The 26,257-nt window shown below is 52.1% G+C and overlaps 1 protein-coding gene across 1 annotated transcript; it reads left to right on the top strand.

Annotated features, from left to right (window-relative positions):
* The first annotated feature begins 532 nt into the window (after positions 1-532).
* On the top strand, positions 533-25,641 carry LOC130387410 (SH3-containing GRB2-like protein 3-interacting protein 1). The gene is made up of 21 exons (XM_056596462.1): positions 533-627; positions 2,274-2,330; positions 3,150-3,207; positions 4,426-4,601; positions 8,614-8,638; positions 9,127-9,190; positions 9,536-9,606; positions 10,963-11,040; positions 11,481-11,549; positions 11,658-11,954; positions 12,485-12,973; positions 15,248-15,369; positions 16,153-16,291; positions 17,904-17,960; positions 18,280-18,391; positions 18,825-18,980; positions 19,068-19,200; positions 20,665-20,867; positions 21,696-21,760; positions 22,560-22,724; positions 23,188-25,641. Exons 5-21 carry the CDS (start codon positions 8,620-8,622, stop codon positions 23,208-23,210), a joined length of 2,262 nt encoding a protein of 753 aa, XP_056452437.1. The 5' UTR covers positions 533-627; positions 2,274-2,330; positions 3,150-3,207; positions 4,426-4,601; positions 8,614-8,619; the 3' UTR covers positions 23,211-25,641.
* Positions 25,642-26,257: the final 616 nt, after the last annotated feature.

Genomic DNA, 26,257 nt, shown 5'->3' with positions numbered 1-26,257 from the left:
TACACTGTACCGTTACAGTACACTGTAACAGTGTACTGTAACGTTACAGTGTACTGTAACGGTACAGTACACTGTAACGTTACAGTGTACTGTAACGTTACAGTGTACTGTAACGGTACAGTACACTGTACTGTAACAGTGTACTGTAACGTTACAGTGCACTGTAACGTTACAGTACACTGTACTGTAACAGTGTACTGTAACGTTACAGTACACTGTAACGTTACAGTGTACTGTAACGTTACAGTGTACTGTGCCGTTACAGTACACTGTTACAGTACACTGTTACAGTGTACTGTAACGGTACAGTGCACTGTAACGTTACAGTACACTGTAACGTTACAGTACACTGTAACAGTGTACTGTACCGTTACAGTGTACTGTAACGGTACAGTACACCGTAACCTACCAACACCTGATTAATGCTCCACGTCTCTTACGCCGCTCCGCCCCAGAGCTGGCCCGCACGGCGCCAGCCGGTGGCACCTGGCCGCCGCCGGAGAGATGCTGTTGCACGTGCGATGACGTTGTTACCGTGGTGACACTCACCTTTGTCTCGTCTCTCCCTCGACCCGTAGGAGCTCACCTGACAAAGAAGGAAGTGGAAGTGGCGGGAAGAAAGGAAGCGTGAGTACATTTAAAAATGGAGGATGAAATGGGTCTGAAAAATGCTTTTCAGTCTTTCGATTTTGTTTTGGGGCCAGTTGTTTTGGGGCCAGTAGTTTTGGGGCCAGTAGTTTTGGGGCCAGTTGTTTTGGGGCCAGTTGTTTTGGGGCCAGTTGTCGCTAAGAGGTGTATAACCCACATTGTTAGTGCACTAATGTTTGGTCCGCTGTCGGTTCTATAGGCTCGGGTTGTGTCTAGGCCATGTTTGGTCCGCTGTCGGTTCTATAGGCTCGGGTTGTGTCTAGGCCATGTTTGGTCCGCTGTCGGTTCTATAGGCTCGGGTTGTGTCTGGGCCATGTTTGGTTCTCTGTCGGTTCTATAGGCTCGGGTTGTGTCTAGGCCATGTTTGGTCCACTGTCGGTTCTATAGGCTCGGGTTGTGTCTAGGCCATGTTTGGTCCACTGTCGGTTCTATAGGCTCGGGTTGTGTCTAGGCCATGTTTGGTCCGCTGTCGGTTCTATAGGCTCGGGTTGTGTCTGGGCCATGTTTGGTCCACTGTCGGTTCTATAGGCTCGGGTTGTGTCTGGGCCATGTTTGGTCCGCTGTCGGTTCTATAGGCTCGGGTTGTGTCTAGGCCATGTTTGGTTCTCTGTCGGTTCTATAGGCTCGGGTTGTGTCTAGGCCATGTTTGGTCCACTGTCGGTTCTATAGGCTCGGGTTGTGTCTGGGCCATGTTTGGTCCGCTGTCGGTTCTATAGGCTCGGGTTGTGTCTGGGCCATGTTTGGTCCACTGTCGGTTCTATAGGCTCGGGTTGTGTCTAGGCCATGTTTGGTCCACTGTCGGTTCTATAGGCTCGTGCTTTAAAGTCTCCAGCTCACTGTGGGTGATTCTGTCGTTGTTAGCATGCCCGTGTTAGAGATGGGGATGTATTGATCTAAAATGGATATTGTGATGGGAGACTGCCTCCAGGGTCACAGTAGTTTGGTTACATCACAATACACTTTGTTTCCTCTTGGTAATGAATGCTGGATAACAGTAAAAGGAATTGAGTCAACGGTTAATTAAACTAGACTGATTAAGACACATTTGTTGACTCATTCTTACTTGGTTCAGTCTAATAGATTATTGAACCTGTTTCTCGAAACAGCTTTTTGGTACAGTAACGAGATAATAACCTGAAAGACCACCATTGTTAGATGATTGTTACCAGGATATTTGGGTTCTTTGAGTGAGTCACTCAGCCCTGCTACATTGTGATGCTACCTGCCAAATGCGCTAATCCCATTCATGTACATAGCAGCGACGCAAAGCAATCACAACCTCCATTTTGGAAGCATAGGAGCATTGCAATGTTAGTTATTGTGTTGGTAGTAAAGTTTTCATTAGTTATTGTGTAGCTGTTCATCGTGAAATGTTTTGTCATGATGTGGAGACGTTGCTTTGTATGGAACTGCCAGTCTTTCTCCTAGGAGACGTGGCCAGATAGAGTCTTCTTTGCACCAGGATACTCTGTCTATCTGCGTTAATTTAGGATTTAGTAGTAAAGTACTACAACCCTCCTTGAGTCCTCTCAATATGGCAGCCAATCATAAATCCCATGATGCATTCTGACGTACAAGCCCTATTGATTCACCATCACTAACATCTCCTGTCTTCTTCTGAATAGAAAAAGGCCAACGGGGCTCCCAATGGCTTCTACGGGGAGATCGACTGGGACAGATATGTGAGTCATTCATTCACTTCCCTCTCTACCTTCACCTCGCCCTGAGTGGCAGAAGAGTCATGCGGGACTCTGACGGTGGCTGAATGTTGCAGCCATCGTAGACATTTTGTGGGTTTAAACCACATGTCGGTAATGTTCCATGAAGGAAGTGACCTCGATTATACCTTTCAGTTTGTGTTTTATTTGGCCTGCTGACAACATCTGAGGGACTTCCAGTCAACATAAGTCGGCATGGAGGAAATGGAGTTGAGCTGGTTAGCGTAACTATGCTACAGTAACGTTTGTCTCCTCCTATTTCGTCTTCTCCTCCCTTCTCTCCTCCCTTCTCTCCTCCTCCTCTCCTCTCCTCCTCTCCTCTCCTCCTCTCCTCTCCTCTCCTCCTGTCTCCTCCCCTCCCTCTCTTCCTTCGTCTCCTCGTCTCGTCTCCCCTCCCGTCTCCTCTTCTCCTGTCTCCTCCCCTCCCTATCTTCCTTCGTCTCCTCGTCTACTCTCCTCCCCTCCCTCTCTTCCTTCGTCTCCTCCCCTCCTCTCCTCCCCTCCTGCCTCCTCCTGTCTCCTCCCCTCCCTCTCTTCCTTCGTCTCCTCGTCTCCTCTCCTCCCCTCCTGTCTCCTCCTGTTTCCTCCCCTCCTGTCTCCTTCGTCTCCTCTCCTCCCCTCCTGTCTCCTTCGTCTCCTCTCCTCCCCTCCTGTCTCCTCCCCTCCTGTCTCCTCCCCTCCCTCTCTTCCTTCGGCTCCTCGTCTCCTCCCCTCCTGTCTCCTCTCCTCCCCTCCCTCTCTTCCTTCGTCTCCTCGTCTCGTCTCCTGTCTCCTCCTCTCCAGGCCTCTCCAGACGTTGACGAGGAGGGCTTCAGCCTCCGACCAGGGGAGGAAGGAGAGGGTATCCTTCAGCCGTCCTGCAGGCCGTTAGCTTAGCTTAGTTTAGCTTAGTTTAGCTTAGCTTAGTTTAGCTTAGTTTAGCTTAGCTTAGTTTAGCTTAGCTTAGCTTAGCTTAGTTTAGTTTAGCTTAGCTTAGTTTAGCTTAGTTTAGCTTAGCTTAGTTTAGCTTAGCTTAGCTTAGCTTAGTTTAGCTTAGTTTAGCTTAGTTTAGCTTAGCTTAGTTTAGCTTAGTTTAGCTTAGCTTAGTTTAGCTTAGCTTAGCTTAGCTTAGTTTAGGTTAGCTTAGCTTAGTTTAGCTTAGTTTAGCTTAGCTTAGTTTAGTTTAGCTTAGCTTAGTTTAGCTTAGTTTACCTTAGCTTAGCTTAGCTTAGTTTAGCTTGGACGGCAGTGGACCTGTCTGACAGAGTGACCCATTGAAGCGGTGCTCCTCAGAGTTAACCGGGGCTTCATCACTAGACCCCCTAACCACCTCCACCACCACCGCCCCTCTTCCTCTGGTCCATACCCCCGTGAGGAGGGCTCCCTCTGAGGCCGCGGGACGTAGAGGACGTGGGTCATGGAAGAACAGCTTCACAACTCCTGTCCCCGTCTCTTAAACGGAGGATCGATCGGTTAGAGTAGTGAGCGCTTCAGAATGAGTTGTTTATTAAAGATAGAAGAGTGGGAATTGAAATTAGATTTTTCCTCTCTTGATATCAGTGGATAGTCAGAGAATTATCAGGTGGATCTTTGGTATTAATTATTAATGAGAAGAGTTTGAAGATGACACCCGCTCAGATCCTCTTGGGACAAGGCTGGTCAGACAGACAGACAGACAGACAGACAGACAGACAGACAGACAGACAGGCAGGCAGGCAGGCAGGCAGGCAGGCAGGCAGGCAGACAGACAGACAGACAGACAGACAGACAGACAGACAGACAGACAGACAGACAGACAGACAGACAGACAGACAGACAGACAGGCAGGCAGGCAGGCAGGCAGACAGACAGACAGACAGACAGACAGACAGACAGACAGACAGACAGACAGACAGACAGACAGACAGGCAGGCAGGCAGGCAGGCAGGCAGGCAGGCAGGCAGGCAGACAGACAGACAGACAGACAGACAGACAGACAGACAGAGTTAGCTTCAGGATGGCGACCGCGCTCTGTCGCTCCCGGCGTTCCCGTTGACCTCTCCCGGCGTTCCAGTTGACCTCTCCCTGACCCCGTGTGAAGCAGCTTCCAGGGCCAAGCAGTTCTTCTCCTCCAGCGAGTCGGAGGACGAGGAGGAGAGCCGCAGGAAGTTCAAGATCAAGATCAAGCCGCTGGTCTCGGAGAGCGTCCACCGTGGAGCGCCGTCGGTGGACGAGCTGAAGGCGTCCGTGGGAGGCCTGGCCCTGTCCCCCGCCCTGGTGAGGGCTGAGACAGACCTCCATACCCCTGAGACTGACCTCCATACCCCTGAGACTGACCTCCATACACCTGAGACTGACCTCCATACACCTGAGACAGACCTCCATACACCTGAGACTGACCTCCATACACCTGAGACAGACCTCCATACACCTGAGACTGACCTCCATACACCTGATACTGACCTCCATACACCTGATACTGACCTCCATACACCTGATACTGACCTCCATACTGACCTCCATACACCTGATACTGACCTCCATACACCTGATACTGACCTCCATACACTGATACTGACCTCCATACACTGATACTGACCTCCATACACCTGAGACTGACCTCCATACACCTGATACAGACCTCCATACACCTGATACTGACCTCCATACGTCAGACCTCCATACTTCTCTGAGTTTAGCTACTTCAACGTCACAAAGGGAACAACCCAATTCCAACAACCTTCCCACAGTCTACTGAGATTAGGTTTAATCTCAGTAAACGGTAGTTTACTGAGTTTAGGTTTAATCTCAGTAAACTCTAGTTCAGCCTCAGAATACGGTCTCTGGAGCGGCCAGCTCGTGAGAACAAAACGACGCAGATGAGGGCAACGCGGTGCATTGTGGGAGGGCAGTCAGAAACACCAGCTGGGCGGGGTCTGTTTAGATCTGTTGTCCCCCTCTCAGCGGAGACCCTGAACTAGTCATGAAGCGTTCCGACACGCCGTTCAGTTCAAATCAAAACACGACTTATTCTGTCTCGACCGGCCGAAAATAAAAGTGTTTCTGTTTTATACGTGGAGGGACCGCTGAAGTCAGTGTGGCCAACAAACAGTCACGGCCGTGGCTTATGGGTACCTCCTGGTGTACCAGCATGAGTACACGTCGTGGCCGTAGCTTATGGGTACCTCCTGGTGTACCAGCATGAGTACACGTCGTGGCCGTAGCTTATGGGTACCTCCTGGTGTACCACCATGAGTACACGTCGTGGCCGTGGCTTATGGGTACCTCCTGGTGTACCAGCATGAGTACACGTCGTGGCCGTAGCTTATGGGTACCTCCTGGTGTACCACCATGAGTACACATCGTGGCCGTAGCTTATGGGTACCTCCTGGTGTACCACCATGAGTACACGTCGTGGCCGTAGCTTATGGGTACCTCCTGGTGTACCACCATGAGTACACGTCGTGGCCGTAGCTTATGGGTACCTCCTGGTGTACCACCATGAGTACACGTCGTGGCCGTAGCTTATGGGTACCGTGGGCTGGACGTTGTACTCATGGTGGTACACCATGAGTACACGTCGTGGCCGTAGCTTATGGGTACCGCGGGCTGGACGTTGTACTCATGGTGGTACACCATGAGTACACGTCGTGGCCGTAGCTTATGGGTACCGCGGGCTGGACGTTGTACTCATGGTGGTACACCACCATGAGTACACGTCGTGGCCGTAGCTTATGGGTACCGCGGGCTGGACGTTGTACTCATGGTGGTACACCACCATGAGTACCACATCCAGCCCGCACGCTCTTTCTCCCAGCTACGCTTTTCCGCTTCATTTCCGCTGACGATGAAAGTAAAACCACTGCGAGAGCGTGTAATCTGCTGATGAGGTTGTTTGTTTGTTAGACCCGTCGTCATCGTCTTCATCACATTAGATCAGATCATCGGCTGTCCCCGTGTTTGTGGCGAGAAATCGCATTTGTTGTCGGTGCGGAAGAGACCCAAGAGCAAAAGACCCGCTGAAACATGAGGCTCTTCAGCGCAGAGCTCCACGTTACCCGGCCTGTAGTAGCCTCTGTAGTGAAGGATAGGATACACAGAGCCAACACTTATACACAACCTGCCGAGCCACGTTGTGGTATTCACTGTGACCTGTTCAATATGAGTCATCCTCTTCCTCTCTTCCTGTCTGTCTGTCTGTCTGTCTGTCTCTCTCTCTCTTCCTGTCTCTCGTCCTCTCTCTCTCTCTCTCTGCCATCCTTCTTGTAGAAGAGAAGTCCGGTAAGACCTTTGCTTAGTTTCTTCTGCCTTCTTTTTTTGTGTGGGAGAGAGAGAGAGAGAGAGAGAGAGAGAGAGAGAGAGAGAGAGAGAGAGAGAGAGAGAGAGAGAGAGAGAGAGAGAGAGAGAGAGAGAGAGAGAGAGAGAGAGAGAGAGAGAGAGAGAGAGAGAGAGAGAGAGAGAGAGAGAGAGAGAGAGGTGGTGAATGTAGCCCTCTCTAACCAGTTCTCTCTTACCCTCTGCTGTTCTCAGAGACGAAGCCCGGTGAGTCTGTCTCCCGTCTGCTGGCTGGCTGTCCCAGCACCCCCCCTCCCCTGGCTGTCCCAGCACCCCCCCTCCCCTTGCTTTTCCTCACGCGTTCCGTAGCCGGTGTGTGTGTTGTGTGTGTTGTGTGTGTTGTGTGCTGTTTAGTGTAGATCCGTGGTCCTCAAACCGGGATCACACTGGAACCATAAGTGGGTCACAGCATGGAACAAGATTGATTGTGGGTTGGCCACAATCAATTGTTGTATAAAAAATCTTGTGGAAACCTACCTGCCTTTTCTGTTTAATTGGTCATTAAGTGACCAATAGTGCATAGTGTGTTTGAAGAGTGAAAAGTGCAATACTGCACTATTGATTATAAATAAACACAGAGAAATGATAATTATATCTCCCCTTTCTGACACAGGGATGAAAACGGGTTGCATGTTTTATCTGCTGTGACACTAAATATAAGATGGGTCCTGGGGGCCCCACCGTGATAGGTGGGGCCCGGCCTGACAGCAGTCGGGCCCCGGTGTGACAGCAGTCGGGCCCCGGCCTGACAGCAGTCGGGCCCCGGTGTGACAGCAGTCGGGCCTTGGTGTGAGAGCAGTCGGGCCCCCGGTGTGACAGCAGTCGGGCCCCGGTGTGACAGCAGTCAGGGGCCCGGTGTGACAGCAGTCAGGGGCCCGGTGTGACAGCAGTCGGGCCCCGGTGTGACAGCAGTCGGGCCCCGGTGTGACAGCAGTCGGGCCCCGGTGTGACAGCAGTCAGGGGCCCGGTGTGACAGCAGTCAGGGGCCCGGTGTGACAGCAGTCAGGGCCCCGGTGTGAGAGCAGTCGGGCCCCGGTGTGACAGCAGTCAGGGGCCCGGTGTGACAGCAGTCAGGGGCCCGGTGTGACAGCAGTCAGGGGCCCGGTGTGACAGCAGTCGGGCCCCGGTGTGACAGCAGTCGGGCCCCCGGTGTGACAGCAGTCGGGCCCCGGTGTGACAGCAGTCGGGCCCCGGTGTGACAGCAGTCGGGCCCCCGGTGTGACAGCAGTCGGGCCCCGGTGTGACAGCAGTCGGGCCCCCGGTGTGAGAGCAGTCGGGCCCCGGTGTGACAGCAGTCGGGCCCCCGGTGTGACAGCAGTCGGGCCCCCGGTGTGACAGCAGTCGGGCCCCCGGTGTGACAGCAGTCGGGCCCCGGTGTGACAGCAGTCGGGCCCCGGTGTGACAGCAGTCGGGCCCCGGTGTGACAGCAGTCGGGCCCCCGGTGTGACAGCAGTCGGGCCCCGGTGTGACAGCAGTCGGGCCCCCGGTGTGACAGCAGTCGGGCCCCGGCGTGACAGCAGTCGGGCCCCGGCGTGACAGCAGTCGGGCCCCGGCGTGAGAGCAGTCGGGCCCCGGTGTGACAGCAGTCGGGCCCCGGTGTGAGAGCAGTCGGGCCCCGGTGTGAGAGCAGTCGGGCCCCGGTGTGACAGCAGTCGGGCCCCCGGTGTGACAGCAGTCGGGCCCCGGTGTGAGAGCAGTCGGGCCCCGGTGTGACAGCAGTCGGGCCCCGGTGTGAGAGCAGTCGGGCCCCGGTGTGAGAGCAGTCGGGCCCCGGTGTGACAGCAGTCAGGGCCCCGGTGTGAGAGCAGTCGGGCCCCGTGTGTCCAGGAGGCAGGCTGAGGGCTGGGGGTGAACCCACCAGTATGACGCGTGTACTGTAGGTCATGTATGTGTGGCTTCAGGTTCCAAAGTGTATGCTCCTTTTAAATGGTCCTGTCTTTCTGTTTGGTTACAGGGTCAGATGAAGAGGAACCTATCTTGTAAGTACACTCACAACATTCACTCCTTATAATTACAAAAACGTGAAGCTTATCCTGGCGTCCGTTCTGGTTAACACTAGCTGAGGTCATAATGTCCCGAGCAGGGGACCTGCTGTCCTTTGCCCTGGCGTCCGTTCTGGTTAACACTGGCTGAGGTCATAATGTCCCATAATACCCCCCCCCATCCCATCAGACAGATCTCCAGCAAGCCCTGCCCGGTTCTGGCCAATCACAAGCGTTTAGCAGCGTTTGGAGGCATCTGCGTCATCAACCAGCGTCACACGTTCCGCTGCTGTGATTGGTTCTGGGTCGATCCAATTATGTCCAGAGGCATTTTGGTCTGCGCCCTTGGAAATGGAAAGTGAACGGCGGGGCTCCAAGCTAGTGTTTGTGAATAGGTCTGGTGATGTCGGGCTTCTAGTTCCCCGACCCCCCCCCCCCCCTCTGAATATGTGGTGTTGATCTGCTCTCTCCTGTTTTGGGGACAGGTGAGGAGATCGCCCGGCCCAGACGATCCACCCCCACACCCAGCCCTGCTCCGGACAACCCCATGTGAGCCTCCTCTTTACCGGGCCCTACGCCCCCAACGGCCTCCCGGGTCCCGTCCTGGTTCTGAACACCAGCTGGGGGGGGAACTGGTTCTGAGCACCAGCTGGGGGGGGAACTGGTTCTGAGCACCAGCTGGGGGGGGAACTGAATGGGAAATGACGCATTCAGTTCCCCCCCCAGCTATTGTGAGGGGACAGTTGGTCTAAACTAACACACAAGTTTCTACTTTTGAATGTTTTTCATAGCTTGTTTTTTTACAGAAATTAAGGAAATAAACTCAAGTGGGTGAACTCTTTGAATTTGTTCATGTTCAGGATGTAATGTATTCATCTCTGCTTTTCCCTCCAGTCACAGACTGCACCAGAACGTTCCGTCCTTCTTCGGGCTTCCTCCCGAGCCCAGCTACCCCACATACGACGGTCAGTATCACCGTGCATAGCTCCCCGCGCAGTATCACCGTGCATAGCTCCCCGCTCAGTATCACCGTGCATAGCCCCCGCTCAGTATCACCGTGCATAGCTCACCGCTCAGTATCACCGCTCAGTATCACCGTGCATAGCTCCCCGCTCAGTATCACCATGCATAGCTCCCCGCTCAGTATCACCGTGCATAGCTCCCCGCTCAGTATCACCGTGCATAGCTCCCGCTCAGTATCACCGTGCATAGCTCCCCGCTCAGTATCACAGTGCATAGCTCCCGCTCAGTATCACCGTGCATAGCTCCCCGCTCAGTATCACCGTGCATAGCTCCCAGGGAGGGCATTGATTAGAACTTAACCATTACCATTCTGCTCATCGATTCTCATTGGGTGAGAAAATAAGTACAAATTTGTTTGTTTGTATTAACTCTCTTTAATATCTGATCAGAAGTGCGTATAGTATTAGGAAATTGTACATTTTCAAATTAATTGGTCTAGACAAAAAAAAGATATGTTTGGCTTTTTAAGCCCAAATGCCCTCATTATGTGCCATAAAACTAAAAACACAGACTGAAAACAGTCAAGTAAGAGCTTGTGTCTTTTGGAATATTAACAGTGCTCATTTGTATTAAACTTGTAACAAAATTTAACTGACCTAAAAAAAACAAAGAAGTCTTCTGTAAAGAGACGGTGGATCGGTTATTTAAGGTAATAACGTTATTCGTTTTTAATACATGTGAATTCAGTTACGTATTCATTCCACATTATGTATTCATACCCTTTATACTACCCCAATTACAATATAGCACTGTTATTATATATATATATACATACGTATACATACACGCACACTCTGCATTAATAGCGGCGTCCCGATAGCTCCGCTGCTGGACTCACTCGCTGTGCGGCCAAATGTTCTATTGGAGGTCGCTCCCCCCTTTGACGAAACGGAAACTTTACTATTGTTGCAAATGGCCATATTGTCGTCTGTACACGTGAAATACCACCGAGCTCAGAGCGTTGCCTGGGCGCCGGCGGGCTGCGCTCTGAGCCAATCAAAGCAGCGCGTGGGAGACGCCGTGGCGCGTTTGGAACGACCGGAACTGATGAGCAGAATCGTTAAGCAGGCAGTTAGGATCACAAGGAACTGGTTCACCGGGCTGAACAAGAACCGGTGCTGAACGAGAACCGGTGCTGAACGAGAACCGGTGCTGAACAAGAACCGGGCTGAACAAGAACCGGTGCTGAACGAGAACCGGTTCTGAACAAGAACCGGTTCTTGTTCAGCACCGGTTCTTGTTCAGCCCGGTTCTGGATTCCCCTCCCTGGGGGGGGCTCACTGGTGTGTTTGATGCAGTGGTGCCGGGGGACGCGTGGGGGGAGCCGCCCCGACCGCAGCCTGAGACCTCCTACAGCGGGGGCTTCCCCATGGGAGGTAGGCCGCCCCCCCCCCCCCCCCCCAGCTCCCTGACCCCAGCTCCCTGACCCCCCCCAGCTCCCTGACCCCCCCCAGCTCCCCGACCCCCCCCCCCCCCAGCTCCCTGACCCCCCCCCCCAGCTCCCCGACCCCCCCCCAGCTCCCCGACCCCCCCCGCAGCTCCCTGACCCCCCCCCAGCTCCCTGACCCCCAGCTCCCCGACCCCCCCCCCAGCTCCCTGACCCCCCCCCCCCAGCTCCCTCACCCCCCTCCCCCCCAGCTCCCCGACCCCCCCCCGCCCCCCCCAGCTCCCCGACCCCCCCCCGCCCCCCCCCAGCTCCCTGACCCCCCCCCCCGCTCCCTGACCCCCCCCCCCCCCAGCTCCCTGCCCCCCCCCCCTCCGTCCCACCGATCCTTCACTCTAAAACTGCTGCTTTAACGGCCTGCCTGTGTTTCAGCCCCTCCCCCGCTGCCTCCAAAGAACCTCCCCTCCTCCAGTCGCTATGGTTACCCCTCGGACCCCCCCGGTAAGACTCTGCTTCACTGGGGGGTTTCCCAGCACTTTGTTTGGTGAGATGAGTTGTTTAAAGTGGACAGTGGAGTGTCACTCAACGTCTCCTTACCTTCCCCTCCAGTCGACCCCCCGAAAGGGGGAGGGGTCTCCCGAAGCTCCGCCCCCATCTACCTGAACATCCAATCGCCCGTCTCCTTCCAAGACTCCCCTGACGAGGTGTTCGGCGACCCCCCCCCGCTGGGCGACGACGCGGCAGCCTCCCGCTGGGTGACCTTCGGCAGCGAGAGACCGCCCCCCCCCGAGGAGCCTGCCCCGCCCCCCCCGGAGTCTCCTCCCCCCGACACGCCCTCCTCCAGCCCCTCCCCCCCCTGCCTCTCGCCCGGCCCGCCCCCCAGCGAGCCGCCCCCCTCCCCCCCCCCCCCTTCTCCTCCGACGGGTCTCCTCCCTCGCCCCCCCCCTTCTCCCACTCATCGCCCCGCCCATTCTCCCCACAGTCTCCTCCCCCTTTCTCCCATCGGTCATCTCCCCCTTTCTCCCGTCAGCCAGGAGAGTCTCCTCCCCCTTTCTCCCACCAGTCTTCTCCCCCTTTCTCCCATCAGGCTCCTCCCCTTTTTGCACATCAGGCTCCTCCCCCTTTCTCACATCGGTCACCTCCCCCTTTCTCCCGTCAGCCAGGAGAGTCTCCTCCCCCTTTCTCTCACCAGTCTCCTCCCCCTTTCTCCCGTCAATCACATCAGGCTCCTCCCCCTTTCTCACATCAGGCCCCTCCCCCTTTCTCACATCGGTCACCTCCCCCTTTCTCCCGTCAGCCAGGAGATTCTTCTCCCCCTTCCTCCCATCAGTCTCCTCCCCCTTCCTCCCATCGGTCTCCTCCCCCTTTCTCCCGTCAGTCTCCTCCCCTTTTCTCCCGTCAGTCTCCTCCCCTTTTCTCCTCTAAGTCTCCTCCTTCTTTCTCCGCGAGGTCGTCTCCCCCCTGCTCCCCCCCCGACTCCCCCCCCTCCGTCGTGCTGGGACCCCCCCCGGACCAGCCCGCGCCCCCTCTCCCGCCCGACTTCTCCCCCCCCACCCTCCCCCCGGGGGGGCTGGACGAGGAGGCCTTCGACGAGGAGGTGCGGGAGCTGGCGCGTTACGCCTCGCCGCCCCCCCCCTCCAGCCCCGCCCCCACCAGCCCCGCCCCCCCGCTGCCGGCCGAGCGATGGTCACCGTGGCGACCGGGGGTCCCATCCCCGCTGGTCCTGGGGGGGAGGAGGACCCCCGACGCGGCCTTCCTGAGGGACGAGCTGGCGGACGCGGTGGGGTCTCCCAGGGAGATGACCCCCCCCAGGGAGGCGACCCCCCCCAGGGAGGCGACGGCGGGGTTCAGGGGCACCCCGCCGCCGCTGCCCCCCACCACCTACCGGTCCTTCATGTCGTCCCCGGGACCGTACTCTGGCAGCGGTGAGTGTGTTGTTGTTTTAAACCTTTATTTTTCCAGATAAAACATTAAGAACAGTTTCTTATTTACAATATTGATCTGGTCCAAGAGGCCCCTCCAGGAATGAAAGGTACAAATAACAAAAGCACAAGCATGACTAATTTAGACAAATATAAAACGGATATACAAATACATAGCCTATGTACAGAAAGAAAATAGAAAACACCAATGCACTATAAATAATAATAATAATTAAGATGGGTCAATGTTATATTGTGTGTGAAGGGTGTAATGCAAAGAAACAATGGAATCAACAGGAGCAGGGGGGCTCTACTAAGACATAGTTAAGTTTCTGCTTGAAGGCAGACTGTGATATGAAAGCTGTAAGTTTGAGGGTGTCTTGAATTTTGTTCCAGTCAAAAGCTGCTGCAAAATGAAAGGAGTTTTCGCCCGAAGGTAGTCCTGGTGAGTGGGTTGATGAGTTTGATAAGCTCAGATGATGCGGTAAGTGCTTCTAGAGAGACGGAGAAGGGAGGAACGGTAATACGGGGTCTTGCCCAGGAGGGTCTTACTGTATATATAAACTGAAGTCAATGTCGGAGTCGACGGGTTTGGAGCGAGGGCCAGTCCACCAGTTTGAAAAGTTCACAGTGGTGTGTATCAAAGGGAGCATTGGTGGCAAAGCGGATAGCTGAATGGTGAAGAACGTCCAGTTTGTGTAGCGCTGTTTTTGAAGCCATTTTATAGATTGTATCACCATAGTCAACGATGGGCAGTCATTTTTACAAGTGTAAGTTTAGCAGAGCGTGTGAAGGATGCTTTATTACGGAAGAGAAAGGCCAATCTGGCTTTCAATTTAATCTGAATATTATTAATATATATTATTAATATATATATTATTAACTAACTGCTTGAGCTGCTCCCCCCGCGACCCGACCCCGGATAAGCGGAAGAAAATGAGGGGATATTATTAACTATTCACTTTCACTTTTACTTTTACTTTCAGTTTCAGTTTCAGTTTGTACTTTTAGTTTCACTTTAAATACAAGATTTCTAAACAGAAACGTATTTTTTAACCATGACACTTTTAATTGGAAATCTCTCATTAACATTACAATTTCTCTGCTCTTTCCCTCCTCCTGCTGCTTGTTTGATGTCAATTTAATATCAATTTGATTCCTAGCACTTCTCTCTGGAGTTCAGTCACATAATAACAGCGACTGGGCTTCCTTGAGACACTTCTTAAGAACAGCCTGTTATCGGACTAACTGCCAATACGGATTAGCAAAACAGTCGATGCCTCAAATGAAGTGGGTTGCAGCTTCCGCACAATGTTTCAAGTTATTGAAGGAGTGGAGTTTAAATTAGGGAGCACCAGCTGTGGTTTTCAAAACTGATTACATTTAATAAACTGTGCAATGACACACCTCAACTATGAAGCAGTCAAAATCTGTCAATTATTTTTCCCCTCTCCCTTAAATTCAGCCAGCCAAACAAAAGCTATAATGTGTAATTGTATCTTACCATTGGGCAACAATATTTTACTGCTTTCCCTACAATCTAATTTGCACAAATCAAAGTGACCTATCGTGCCAGATTAATGTTATAGCAGAACATCAAGGTGAAGATCGCACAGATTCTGGGCCCAATCAGCGAACAGAGGGAGTGGCTGAGATCACTGACGTTAAAGTCAGCCCTCGTTGACGGACATCTTCACGCACGGTGTTTGGTTTGTTTACAGCCTGCGCGCAACGTTAGCGATTGGTTATGGCAGATCCAGAGTGGCACTGGGCAGATCCAATAGTTTTAAACTTCAACAGAGTGACACCCGCCTTCAAGTGAGTTAACGTTTGTCAATTGAGTAGGACCAGACTCTCTGTGCAAATGAAATGATGTACGAGAGTCTGGACCAGGCTGGGTTTCGCCTTGTTCCTGTTTTGTTTCTGAGATATTCAACCGATGAAGACTCATTTGAGCCAGTGGATGAAGCCTTGGGAAGTCTGAACACTGTAGAAATGTATTTCTCCAGTGTCCAGTCTACACAGCGTTGTTTTAAACCTTTACAGACTCTTATACAGTTTGCTACCGCTGGCCAAGTTTGTGTTGGCCGATTACACACTTCCAGATCAGCGACATGATCGGTAGAAGAAAGCATTCATCTTAAGAAATGGAGCCCGTTCAGCCAGACGCCGTCCGCTGTCAGACGCTAGATTACTGATCAATGGGTTACCAGGCGTCATTGATCCCCCTCTAAGGCACTGGTTGTTATTGTATGACGGCCGGTCTCTGTGTTCCAGGCCTGTCGTCTCCAGCACGGCCAGCCACTCCTCACTCAGCAGGGAGTCCTGTACCCCCTCCTCCTCCCCCTCGCCCCTCCTCACGGCCAAAGCTGCCCCCCGGGAGGCCGATGGCTGACCAGGTGAGAAGCTGCTCTCCTCCTCCTCCTCCTCCTCCTCCTCCTCCTCCTCCTCCTCCTCCTCCTCCTCCTCCTCCTCCTCCTCCTCCTCTTCTTCTTCTTCCTCCCCTCCTTCCTCCCTCCCTCCCTCCCTCCCTCCCTCCTCCCTTCCTCCCTCCTTCACCTCCTCCAATGTCCTCTTCTGTGGATGCTTCCCTTCAGAGGTTCCTTCTCTCACCCTCCCTCTGTTGGTTGTGATGTCTCTTCTCCCTCTCACCCTCCCTCTGTTGGTTGTGATGTCTCTTCTCCCTCTCACCCTCCCTCTGTTGGTTGTGATGTCTCTTCTCCCTCTCACCCTCCCTCTGTTGGTTGTGATGTCTCTTCTCTCACCCTCCCTCTGTTGGTTGTGATGTCTCTTCTCCCTCTCACCCTCCCTCTGTTGGTTGTGATGTCTCTTCTCCCTCTCACCCTCCCTCTGTTGGTTGTGATGTCTCTTCTCTCACCCTCCCTCTGTTGGTTGTGATGTCTCTTCTCCCTCCAGCCTCCAGGTCGCTCTGCTACAGCCTGAGCTCCCCAATATTCAGCCTGTGGAACTTTTTACTGTCTTTTTAAGTGTAGTTCTTTCTATTTTGCTCTCGCTCTACTAGTTCTGTCTGACGAACTGACTTCCTCTTTGCTGTCCTCTGTGTGTGTGTGTGTGTGTGTGTGTGTGTGTGTGTGTGTGTGTGTGTGTGTGTGTGTGTGTGTGTGTGTGTGTGTGTGTGTGTGTGTGTGTGTGTGTGTGTGTGTGTGTGTGTGTGTGTCCAGGTGCGGCCCTTCAGCCCCCCGGTGGCGCCCAGCCCCCCCCCCTTCGCCCCCCTGGCCCGGGCAGAGAGCTCCTCCTCCATCTCCTCCGCCGCCTCCACCCCCACCCTGGGGAGGGAGCTGCTGCCCAACACAGGTACTGGTCTGAACCAGTCGATATAGTACTGAACCAGTACTGACCCAGTACTGACCCAGTACTGCCGGTCTGAACCAGTACTGACCCAGTACTGACCCAGTACTGACCCAGTACTGACGGTCTGAACCAGTACTGACCCAGTACTGACCCAGTACTGACGGTCTGAACCAGTACTGACCCAGTACTGCCGGTCTGAACCAGTACTGACCCAGTACTGACCCAGTACTGACCCAGTACTGACCCAGTACTGCCGGTCTGAACCAGTACTGACCCAGTACTGACCCAGTACTGACCCAGTACTGCCGGTCTGAACCAGTACTGACCCAGTACTGACCCAGTACTGACCCAGTACTGCCGGTCTGAACCAGTACTGACCCAGTACTGCCGGTCTGACCCGGCCGTGCCCCCCGGCCCCGTTGGGGGTACCCAGAGCAGCCCGGGGCTCAGTGGGTAGAGCCATAGCGTTGGGGGCCAGTCCTGACCGCAGCCCCCAGGTCCACCCTGAGTCTGTCTGACTATCTTAAAGTAGGAGAAGAAATCATTAAAAATACAACAAAATATAAATAAATACTGGTTCCATAGCCAGCGGTGCCTCGGAGAAGGTCAACTTTGCCGCCCTGGAATGACGGGCATTTATTTTCAGAGGGCTTCTTCATATTGATCCGTCATAAAGTGGTCATGGCCGCCAGCTCGTTCTCTCACAGCTCTCAAAACGGCAGAAGTCCGGAGCGACAGCACATCCACAAACCGGGGAATCACTTCAACGAACAAACCGCCAGTCAGGGACCCCCTGGCTGGTTGGGGAGCAGTGACCCCTGGCTGGTTGGGGAGCAGTGACCCCTGGCTGGTTGGGGAGCAGTGACCCCTGGCTGGTTGGGGAGCAGTGACCCCTGGCTGGTTGGGGAGCAGTGACCCCTGGCTGGTTGGGGAGCAGTGACCCCTGGCTGGTTGGGGAGCAGTGACCCCTGGCTGGTTGGGGAGCAGTGACCCCTGGCTGGTGGGGGGCAGAGTCTCTCTCCACCCCTGGCTGGTGGGGGGCAGAGTCTCTACCCCTGGCTGGTGGGGGGGCAGAGTCTCTCTCCACCCCTGGCTGGTGGGGGGGCAGAGTCTCTCTCCACCCCTGGCTGGTGGGGGGCAGAGTCTCTACCCCTGGCTGGTGGGGTGGCAGAGTCTCTACCCCTGGCTGGTGGGGGGCAGAGTCTCTACCCCTGGCTGGTGGGGGGCAGAGTCTCTACCCCTGGGGGCGCTGCTTCCTCTTCCTCCTCCTGAACCACCTCAACCTCACAGACCCTCTGCTCCCCCTTCCCCCTGGTATGGGCACGGCCTGGCCATCGCCCATACACAGGAAGTAGGCCCGCTTACGTTCCATCTTGTGTCATCATGTGTCATGTGTCACTAAAAGTGCCTTTGGCGTACTTATTGTACTTATTGCCTCCTGCCAACACTCAGTATATGTGGACCGGATCTGAAACGAGAGCTTTATGTTCTTGAGCATCATCACCATCACCATGGTGGTCGTCATCATGTGTTTTCCTGTTTTTCCTCCTCCTTCGTCCTCTTGTCTCTCATTCGTTCTCGCTCATTCCGTGGTCCTCCCCTGTCCCATCTGGCCAATCAGAGCGCTGCCAGCCTCTGGTGTGGTTCGACAATGGCAGGTTTTATTTAGCCTTTGAAGGTGAGTCGAGCCAACGTAGCGCTAGCTAGCAGCAAGCAGGGTGTGGACAGAAAGCATTGTAGCCCCATCGCCTGAAGTAGTGGATCCCCTCTGATACCAATATCCATCCTTTCCACCAATCCCAGACCTTCCCACCGTGCCGCTCTAGAACCCAGAAGCCTGATTCAGGTGTGTTTGCTTCTCGCTGCCCTTGCGTGTCTTCAGTCTCAGATCCCTGGCTGATGGTCCAGCCAGCCATTTAGCTGAAGTGTATGAGGAAGGAGGCTTGACGTGTGTGTGTGTGTGTGTGTGTGTGTGTGTGTGTGTGCTCCCTGCGCAGGCTCGTCCAGGGGGCCCAGCCCGCTCTCAGTGGGGCTCCAGGACACGCTGCCGGTGGCGGCTGCCTTCACAGAGACCGTCAACGCCTACTTCAAGGGCGCCGACCCCAGCAAGTACGCTAGCATGCTCCCTAGCGACTGCGTTTTGAAAAAAAACAATTTAAAACTTTGGAAAAGTCATAGGAAATAGGGTTCTGTTTGGGGACTTATTTAATTCTAAAAGACTACAATTTGCTTCTGTCTGAAATTGAATACTCTCTCTACCCATTCAGTACTATTTTGCAGGCACTTTTATCGACAGAGCAATTGACACTGAGTTCAGATAGAGGCCAGGGCTGCTCACCCTGGAGCCAACCCATGAGTCACCAGACTGCACCAGACGGTCACTGCACCAGACGCTTACACTCACAGCGATACCAGTTGTATTATTCAGTCCCACACAGGCAAGGGTGGGCCACATCAGAAGTATAGGGCAGTGTTGAAGACTGCGATAGTGTTAAATGAAGTGTGTTAAATAAAGTTTCCATAACCCTGTGTCTGGTCCCAGGTGTGTGGTGAAGATCACCGGGGAGATGGTTCTGTCGTTCCCGGCGGGCATCACCAGGCACTTTGCCAGCCAGTCCTCCCCGCCCATCCTCTCCTTCAGCATCAGTAACTACCAGCGGCTGGAGCAGGTCCTGCCCAACCCACAGCTCCTCTGCTGGTAGGAGGACACCTCTGCACACTCCTACACACACTGTCACACACACACCTGACCTGTGCTCTCTTCCAACTCTCTGTGATGCCTCAGTGATTCAACGACAGACACTGTGGAGAGCAAGGAGTTCTGGGTAAACATGCAGAACTTGATGAGTCACCTAAAGAGGGTTGCGGAGCAGAAGCCCCAAGCAACATACTACAACGTGGACATGATCAAGTACCAGGTCAGCTGTCTGTCTGTCTGTCTGTGGTCCTCTGTAGCTTCCTATCCTAACTACCAGGTCAGCTGTCTGTCTGTCTGTCTGTGGTCCTCTGTAGCTTCCTGTCCTAAATACCAGGTCAGCTGTCTGTCTGTCTGTGGTCCTCTGTAGCTTCCTATCCTAAGTACCAGGTCAGCTGTCTGTCTGTCTGTGGTCCTCTGTAGCTTCCTATCCTAAATACCAGGTCAGCTGTCTGTCTGTCTGTCTGTGGTCCTCTGTAGCTTCCTATCCTAAGTACCAGGTCAGCTGTCTGTCTGTCTGTCTGTGGTCCTCTGTAGCTTCCTATCCCAAGTACCAGGTCAGCTGTCTGTCTGTCTGTGGTCCTCTGTAGCTTCCTATCCTAAGTACCAGGTCAGCTGTCTGTCTGTCTGTCTGTGGTCCTCTGTAGCTTCCTATCCTAAGTACCAGGTCAGCTGTCTGTCTGTCTGTGGTCCTCTGTAGCTTCCTATCCTAAGTACCAGGTCAGCTGTCTGTCTGTCTGTGGTCCTCTGTAGCTTCCTATCCTAAATACCAGGTCAGCTGGCTGTCTGTCTTTCTTTCTGTCTGTCTGTCTGTCTGTCTGTCTGTCTGTCTGTCTGTCTGTCTGTCTGTCTGTCTGTCTGTCTGTCTGTCTGTCTGTCTGTCTGTCTGTCTGTCTGTCTGTCTGTCTGTCTGTCTGTCTGTCAGTTGATCAGTTTGTCTGTCTGTCAGCTGATGGGTTCGTCTGTCTTTCTCTCTGTCTCTCAATTGATCGCTTTATCCGTCAATCTATAATTTGATTGATTCGTCTTTCTATTTATTGATCTACCGGTCTGTCTGTCTGTCTGTGTGTGTGTGTGTGTGTGTGTGTGTGTGTGTGTGTGTGTGTCTGTGTGTGTCTGTGTGTCTGTGTCTGTGTGTGTGTCTCTCTGTGTCTGTGTGTGTCTGTCTGTCTGTGTGTCTGTGTGTGTGTCTGTGTGTGTCTGTGTCTGTGTGTGTGTCTCTCTGTGTCTGTGTGTCTCTGTGTCTGTGTGTCTGTGTGTGTGTGTGTGTCTCTGTGTGTGTCTGTCTGTGTGTGTGTCTGTGTCTGTGTGTGTGTGTGTGTGTGTGTGTCTGTGTGTGTGTGTGTGTCTGTGTGTGTGTCTCTCTGTGTCTGTGTGTCTCTGTGTGTATGTCTGTGTCTGTGTGTGTGTGTGTGTGTGTGTGTGTGTGTGTGTGTGTGTGTGTGTGTGTCTGTGTGTGTGTGTGTCTGTGTGTGTGTCTCTCTGTGTCTGTGTGTCTCTGTGTCTGTGTGTGTGTCTGTGTCTGTGTGTGTGTGTGTGTGTGTGTGTGTCTGTGTGTGTGTGTGTCTGTGTGTGTGTCTCTCTGTGTCTGTGTGTCTCTGTGTCTGTGTGTATGTGTGTCTGTCTGTGTGTCTGTGTGTGTCTGTCTCCTCCCCCCCCTCCCCCCCTGTGCCCCCCGGCCCCCCAGGTGTCCTCGGAGGGGATCCAGTCCACCCCCCTGAACCTGGCTCTGAGCTGGCGCGGCGACCCCGGCAGCACGGACCTGAGGATCGACTACAAGTACAACGGCCTCGCCATGGCGGCGCCCGCCCCGCTGCACAGCATCCACTTCCTGGTGCCGGTGGACGGCGGCGGCGCCAAGCTGCAGGCCATGGTGCCCCCCGCCACCTGGTGAGGGGTCTGGGGGGGGGGGCCCTCTGAGGGGCCTGGGGGGGGGGAGCTCTGAGGGGACTGGGGGGGGGGGGGGGCCTCTGAGGGGACTGGGGGGGCCCCTCTGACCTCAGCTTCCTGCGGCTCTCCTCTAGTTGGGGTTGAGGTTAAGGACCTCGTGACCTCAGCCTCCTGCTGCTCTCCTCTAGTTGGGGTTGAGGTTAAGGACCTCTGACCTCAGCCTCCTGCTGCTCTCCTCTAGTTGGGGTTGAGGTTAAGGACCTCTGACCTCAGCCTCCTGCTGCTCTCTAGTTGGGTTTGAGGTTAAGGACCTCGTGACCTCAGCCTCCTGCTGCTCTCCTCTAGTTGGGGTTGAGGTTAAGGACCTCTGACCTCAGCCTCCTGCTGCTCTCTAGTTGGGGTTGAGGTTAAGGACCTCGTGACCTCAGCCTCCTGCTGCTCTCCTCTAGTTGGGGTTGAGGTTAAGGACCTCGTGACCTCAGCCTCCTGCTGCTCTCCTCTAGTTGGGGTTGAGGTTAAGGACCTCGTGACCTCAGCCTCCTGCTGCTCTCCTCTAGTTGGGGTTGAGGTTAAGGACCTCTGACCTCAGCCTCCTGCTGCTCTCTAGTTGGGGTTGAGGTTAAGGACCTCTGACCTCAGCCTCCTGCTGCTCTCTAGTTGGGGTTGAGGTTAAGGACCTCGTGACCTCAGCCTCCTGCTGCTCTCCTCCAGGTGAGGTTGAGGTTAAGGACCTCTGACCTCAGCCTCCTGCTGTTCTCCTCCAGGTGGGGTTGAGGTTAAGGACCTCGTCTGAGCGGTACTGATGCGTTCTGTTTGTGTGGCTCCCAGGAACCACGAGCAGCAGACCATCCTGTGGAAGATCCCCAGTCTGTCCCCCCGCTCGGAGAACGGAGGTACCGTCAATCCTTACATTTCTGATCTTTTCTTTACGTATTATGAATATAATTTTTCGGGACATTTTAAGATACATTTTATTGAGAATGAATGTTATTTAGAGCGATCCATCTATTTGTGCTATTTTTATTGGACTAGATTCTTCGTGAAATAGTTTGTGCATATGTTTATTCCAGAAGCTTTTGTAATGTCTTCATAATACACAGTACAACGGTCATAGTGTATCCTGAAGTCTCTCCGTTGACATTGATGAATAATCAATGAGCCCGGCTCGCCCTGTGCGTGGAGGCTAGCGCTCAAATGGCGAAGCACTTAGTTCGGTATTAATGCATGAAATAAACTAAAATAAAAAGGTTTCCAAACAACCTTTAAAACCTGCCTCTGCGCGTCCATAAGCGCTCTGTAAATACCATCCACAGGACACATTATGAGGAGCAGGAAAGACCGCTCCAACCGTTGGCGGTCGTCCATTTCCTCGCTGTTCTCATCGCCAAGGCGTTGCTAGGTCACCCAGCGACGTCGAAAAACAATCGTCCACTGGTCCTCTCCCACAGACCAGTGAACCCGCGGTGGGGCACTGGTCTGTGGGAGAGGACCAGTGAACCACCACTGGTTCACTGGTCTGTGAGAGAGGACCAGTGAACCAGCGCTGGTTCACTGGTCCTCTCCCACAGACCAGACCAGTGCCCGGGCGGTGGTGACTGGTCCTCTCCCACAGACCAGTGCCCGGGTGGGGTCCTGCTAGGAGGGGCCGATGGTTGGGTAGCTAGCTCCAGACTAACGTCTGTTTCCGGGCAGGAGTAGGGGCTCTGCTGGGCCGGTTCCAGTTGACTGGAGGTCCCAGTAAACCCTCCCAGCTGGCGGTCCAGTTCACCAGCGAGGGGAGCACGCTGTCGGGCTGTGACATCCAGCTGGTGGGATCGGGCTACAGGCTGTCCCTGGTCAAGAAGAGGTTCGCCGCAGGTCAGTGCGCCCTTCACCCCGACCCTGAGTGCGTTTCCTTTATTATATGAGGAATGTCGTAAAGTATATGAATCGCTTTCTGGCCATTAGAGGGCAGAAGGAACCTCCCAAATGTTTCCAAACTGACAGCTAATCCTCATTACTGTCTACCAAGCCACTGAGCTGTAGAGCTCAGACCCTAACCCTCCCTGCTAGGCCCCCTTCCCTTGTATATTGCCTTATGTGGGACTATGGGATGTAGCCAATGTCCCAGGACGGTTGTTGGATGATACAGTACTCTACCAGTAGAATAGTATGACTGTATTTTAAAAGCAGGTCTTTTAGTTGGCTTTCTGACAAAATAGGGGAAAAACAATTGGTGGAAGTGGAAATCCTGCCAAATTTCGACCTGCAAACTGATATCTTTAATTAAAGCTTTGATATTCTCCACACTGACTCGCTGCGTCTTTCCTCTGCCTCGCAGGTAAATATCTGGCGGATAACTAGTGGACGCGGTCTGGAATAAAGCCAGGAGAACAGATAACAGGTGGGAGAGGCTGGCTGTTGTCATCCCATCTTCAGAGCACACGACTGCAGATGCACCTGCCGAATTGTGAACCTTTTCTTTTGCTTTTGTTCAGCCGCTGTGGAATTACTTGAGTACAATCAAACACGATCGCACACACACAGACACAAACTGACACGCAAATACAGAAACACTCACAGATACACTCAAGAAAACAACATATAGATATGGTTTCAGGCGAGTACAAATGGTCCTTATAGCGGTACCAATAACTGGTATATTAGTGTTCTTTTCATTTGTTGGAGATCATTTCTGTCCCCAAAATATTGTTGATGGATTCATACGGAGATCCGGCCATAATTACCTTCAGCTTTAAGTTTATTTAGCTGGTTGTCGGATGACTTCAATCAATAGTAGCCTAATCATTTCAAAAACATCCTCAACCATGAGCCTTATTTTTCTCCCGGCCATTGTGGTTCTCAAGCTAGCAGGATGGGTGAGACTGCCCCCCCCCCCCTGCTAGCGCTTAGAACCCTAGATGGAACCAAGATGGCCGATAGGTGGATAGGGCTGTTGACATCGTGGCAGCTCGTGGCTACACAGATACCTGCTAATGAGGTGCAATGAGATCCATGGCTAATAGTTTAAACTGCCACTTCGGATCTGAGTTAATTCATCTTCGGGACGTCATCTTTCTCTTGCTACTTAAACAGGACATTGAATCGTTTAATTTGTATTTATATATAGAACAATATCATGATCAGGGATAGTCTTCATCCATCCTTTACGCCCTCTAGAGGAGTTTACTCACTAAGTTTGTTTCCATTATTAATTGATATTGTATACGTCTATATGAATTAAATTAGATTAAATACAATTAAACCACTGGCTAAAACTATGAGCAAAAAAGATATACAATGACTGTAATGGAAAGAAAAACTGATAGATCAACATGAAAATAATCATTGAGTGGCTGCTCTCAACATGAAGCAGATAAGCAGCATAATAATAATACCTTCCGTAATATTGACCCTCGGTATGTGAATCCCGACGTGCCTCTGGAAGGGCAACGCTTTGAAAGGAAGACCTTTTCCTCAGTTGTTGGGTTGTTTTATTATTTGTGAATGGTGATGAGTGACAGCTTAGAGAGAGGGAAGCCTCGGCAATCAACAGAGCAGCCCTGTTCACGTCCCCCTGTCCTCCTTGTCTTGTTTTTCTTTCTGGTTTTTCCACCGTGTGGAGTAAATAGTTGTTTTTATCATTTTCTAATAGCAATATTTAAATGTGTAAAAAATGTACATACGATAAAAAAGCAGTATGTTTAAAAAAAGTGATCTCTTTGAACATATGGACGTGTCTTTGTGGTTGTCAGTTGAGTTTCAATATTAACCGTTCATAATGCATCAAGTTTCCGTGACGACACATGTTCCTGCACTTCACATAGGCGTATTATTTTAGTGTGGATTTCTTGTGAGAAAAAAAAATTAACGTACAAACAAGGTAAACCGCAAATGTGACTTCCAAATGAAAGTAATAGTCCAAATGTCACTGCATGAAATCTGCATCAGACTGTTTGTCCGTACCATGGTTAACATTTCCTCCCTGGTCCAGTTCCAAAAAGTTCTCATCCATTTCCAAATGGTCCTGACTTCCCTTCCAAAGTATTCTGATGCCATTTCCAAACGGTTCCGATGCCATTGCCGTAATTTTCGAGTTCCACACTTAACTGCAGTCGAACCAGGATTTGAAGGGGCCACACTTAACTGCAGTCGAACCAGGATTTGAAGGGGGAACTGCCCATGATCTGTAGCCCTACCCTCTTTGCACCTTCACAAACCAACTCTTTGCGCCATTATTTTGGCATGCACTCATTAATATAGCATCTCATGGTATGTCTGCAGGTTGTTAGCCCTACATGCTCTCTCCGTGTCTTTTTAATTTAATTCAGTCTTTGAAGTCATGAAACACAAACTGTCACACATCCTTTGTTTTGAGGAAGTCAGAGAATTGCCTGTTTCAGAATAAATGCATTGGCTTGAGAAAATAAATGAGAGAAATTTCATTCCAGGATGTTTAGATGTATGGATTTGACTTCCAATCTTTTTTTAAGCTCTACTAGTGTTTGCGAAATAATGGTTAAACGCAGTAGTTCAAAGATTTCCTGTTAATTATTTATTTTTTATTTTACATCTGCCAATGTTTGACTTTATTTTGGGATTCTTTCTTGTATGTATTTTGAACTAATGTACCCTGTGTTTAATTCAGTGCATAATACACAGAATATGCAAACATTTCATGTAAATTTCCCATCCAAAGATTTTGAGAGTAAATAAATATATGAAAAGTAAATATATACCTGTTTCACTTGGTAATAAAGAAGGAAAATGTTGGTCATACGGCTCTCTCATTTGTGTTTTGATCAGATCATAAATATGTATGATGTTAGCATTCAACTTATCAAAAAATCTTTCATCGATAGACACCTTAAGTAACGGCAGTTAAAGGCCCACTATGCAACTTCGGGAATTTCTTCGCTGTTTTCTTGGTTTTGGCACGCACATTTCTCTACACAGTGCCCCCTACAGCTTCGTAGTAGATATTTTGCAACACTGTCGTAACAACTCGTTGACGACCCTTCCCCATGCACTTCTACGCGAGCCATGTGCATTTGTTTTCAAAGAAGCCGGCGAATGCGTGGAGCCATGTCCGAAGTAAATGTTCATAAAGTGTAGGCAAGGTTATACATTTTTAAAATGGTGTATTTGTATTGCAATAAACATAAAGCCATCCTTTTTATAGATGATGGGGAGAATTTATATCCTAGATTATAATTGTTTTATCTTAGGTTGAACAGAACAATCAGTGTGAGAGTGTTGGCCAACATAATAATCTAAATAAACAAGAACCTGGATTCGGGGATTCAGTCTGTATCTGGGGGACGAGACAGACGAACAGCAAAACACCAATGGAAACAAAGGTGTTTATATGGCTGCAACCAAGCAAGCTAGAAACATACAGGGCTCACAAC

Source organism: Gadus chalcogrammus, chromosome 8, assembly GCF_026213295.1.
Source record: "Gadus chalcogrammus isolate NIFS_2021 chromosome 8, NIFS_Gcha_1.0, whole genome shotgun sequence".
In the NCBI taxonomy this organism is placed as follows: Eukaryota; Metazoa; Chordata; class Actinopteri; order Gadiformes; family Gadidae; genus Gadus; species Gadus chalcogrammus.
This window is presented reverse-complemented; position numbering and strand designations above follow the sequence as displayed.

Coding starts and splice junctions, on each gene's coding strand:
- LOC130387410 (XM_056596462.1), top strand. Junction 12,974..15,247: donor GGGACCGTACTCTGGCAGCG/GTGAGTGTGTTG, acceptor TCTGTGTTCCAG/GCCTGTCGTCTCCAGCACGG. Junction 20,868..21,695: donor ATGGTGCCCCCCGCCACCTG/GTGAGGGGTCTG, acceptor TGTGGCTCCCAG/GAACCACGAGCAGCAGACCA.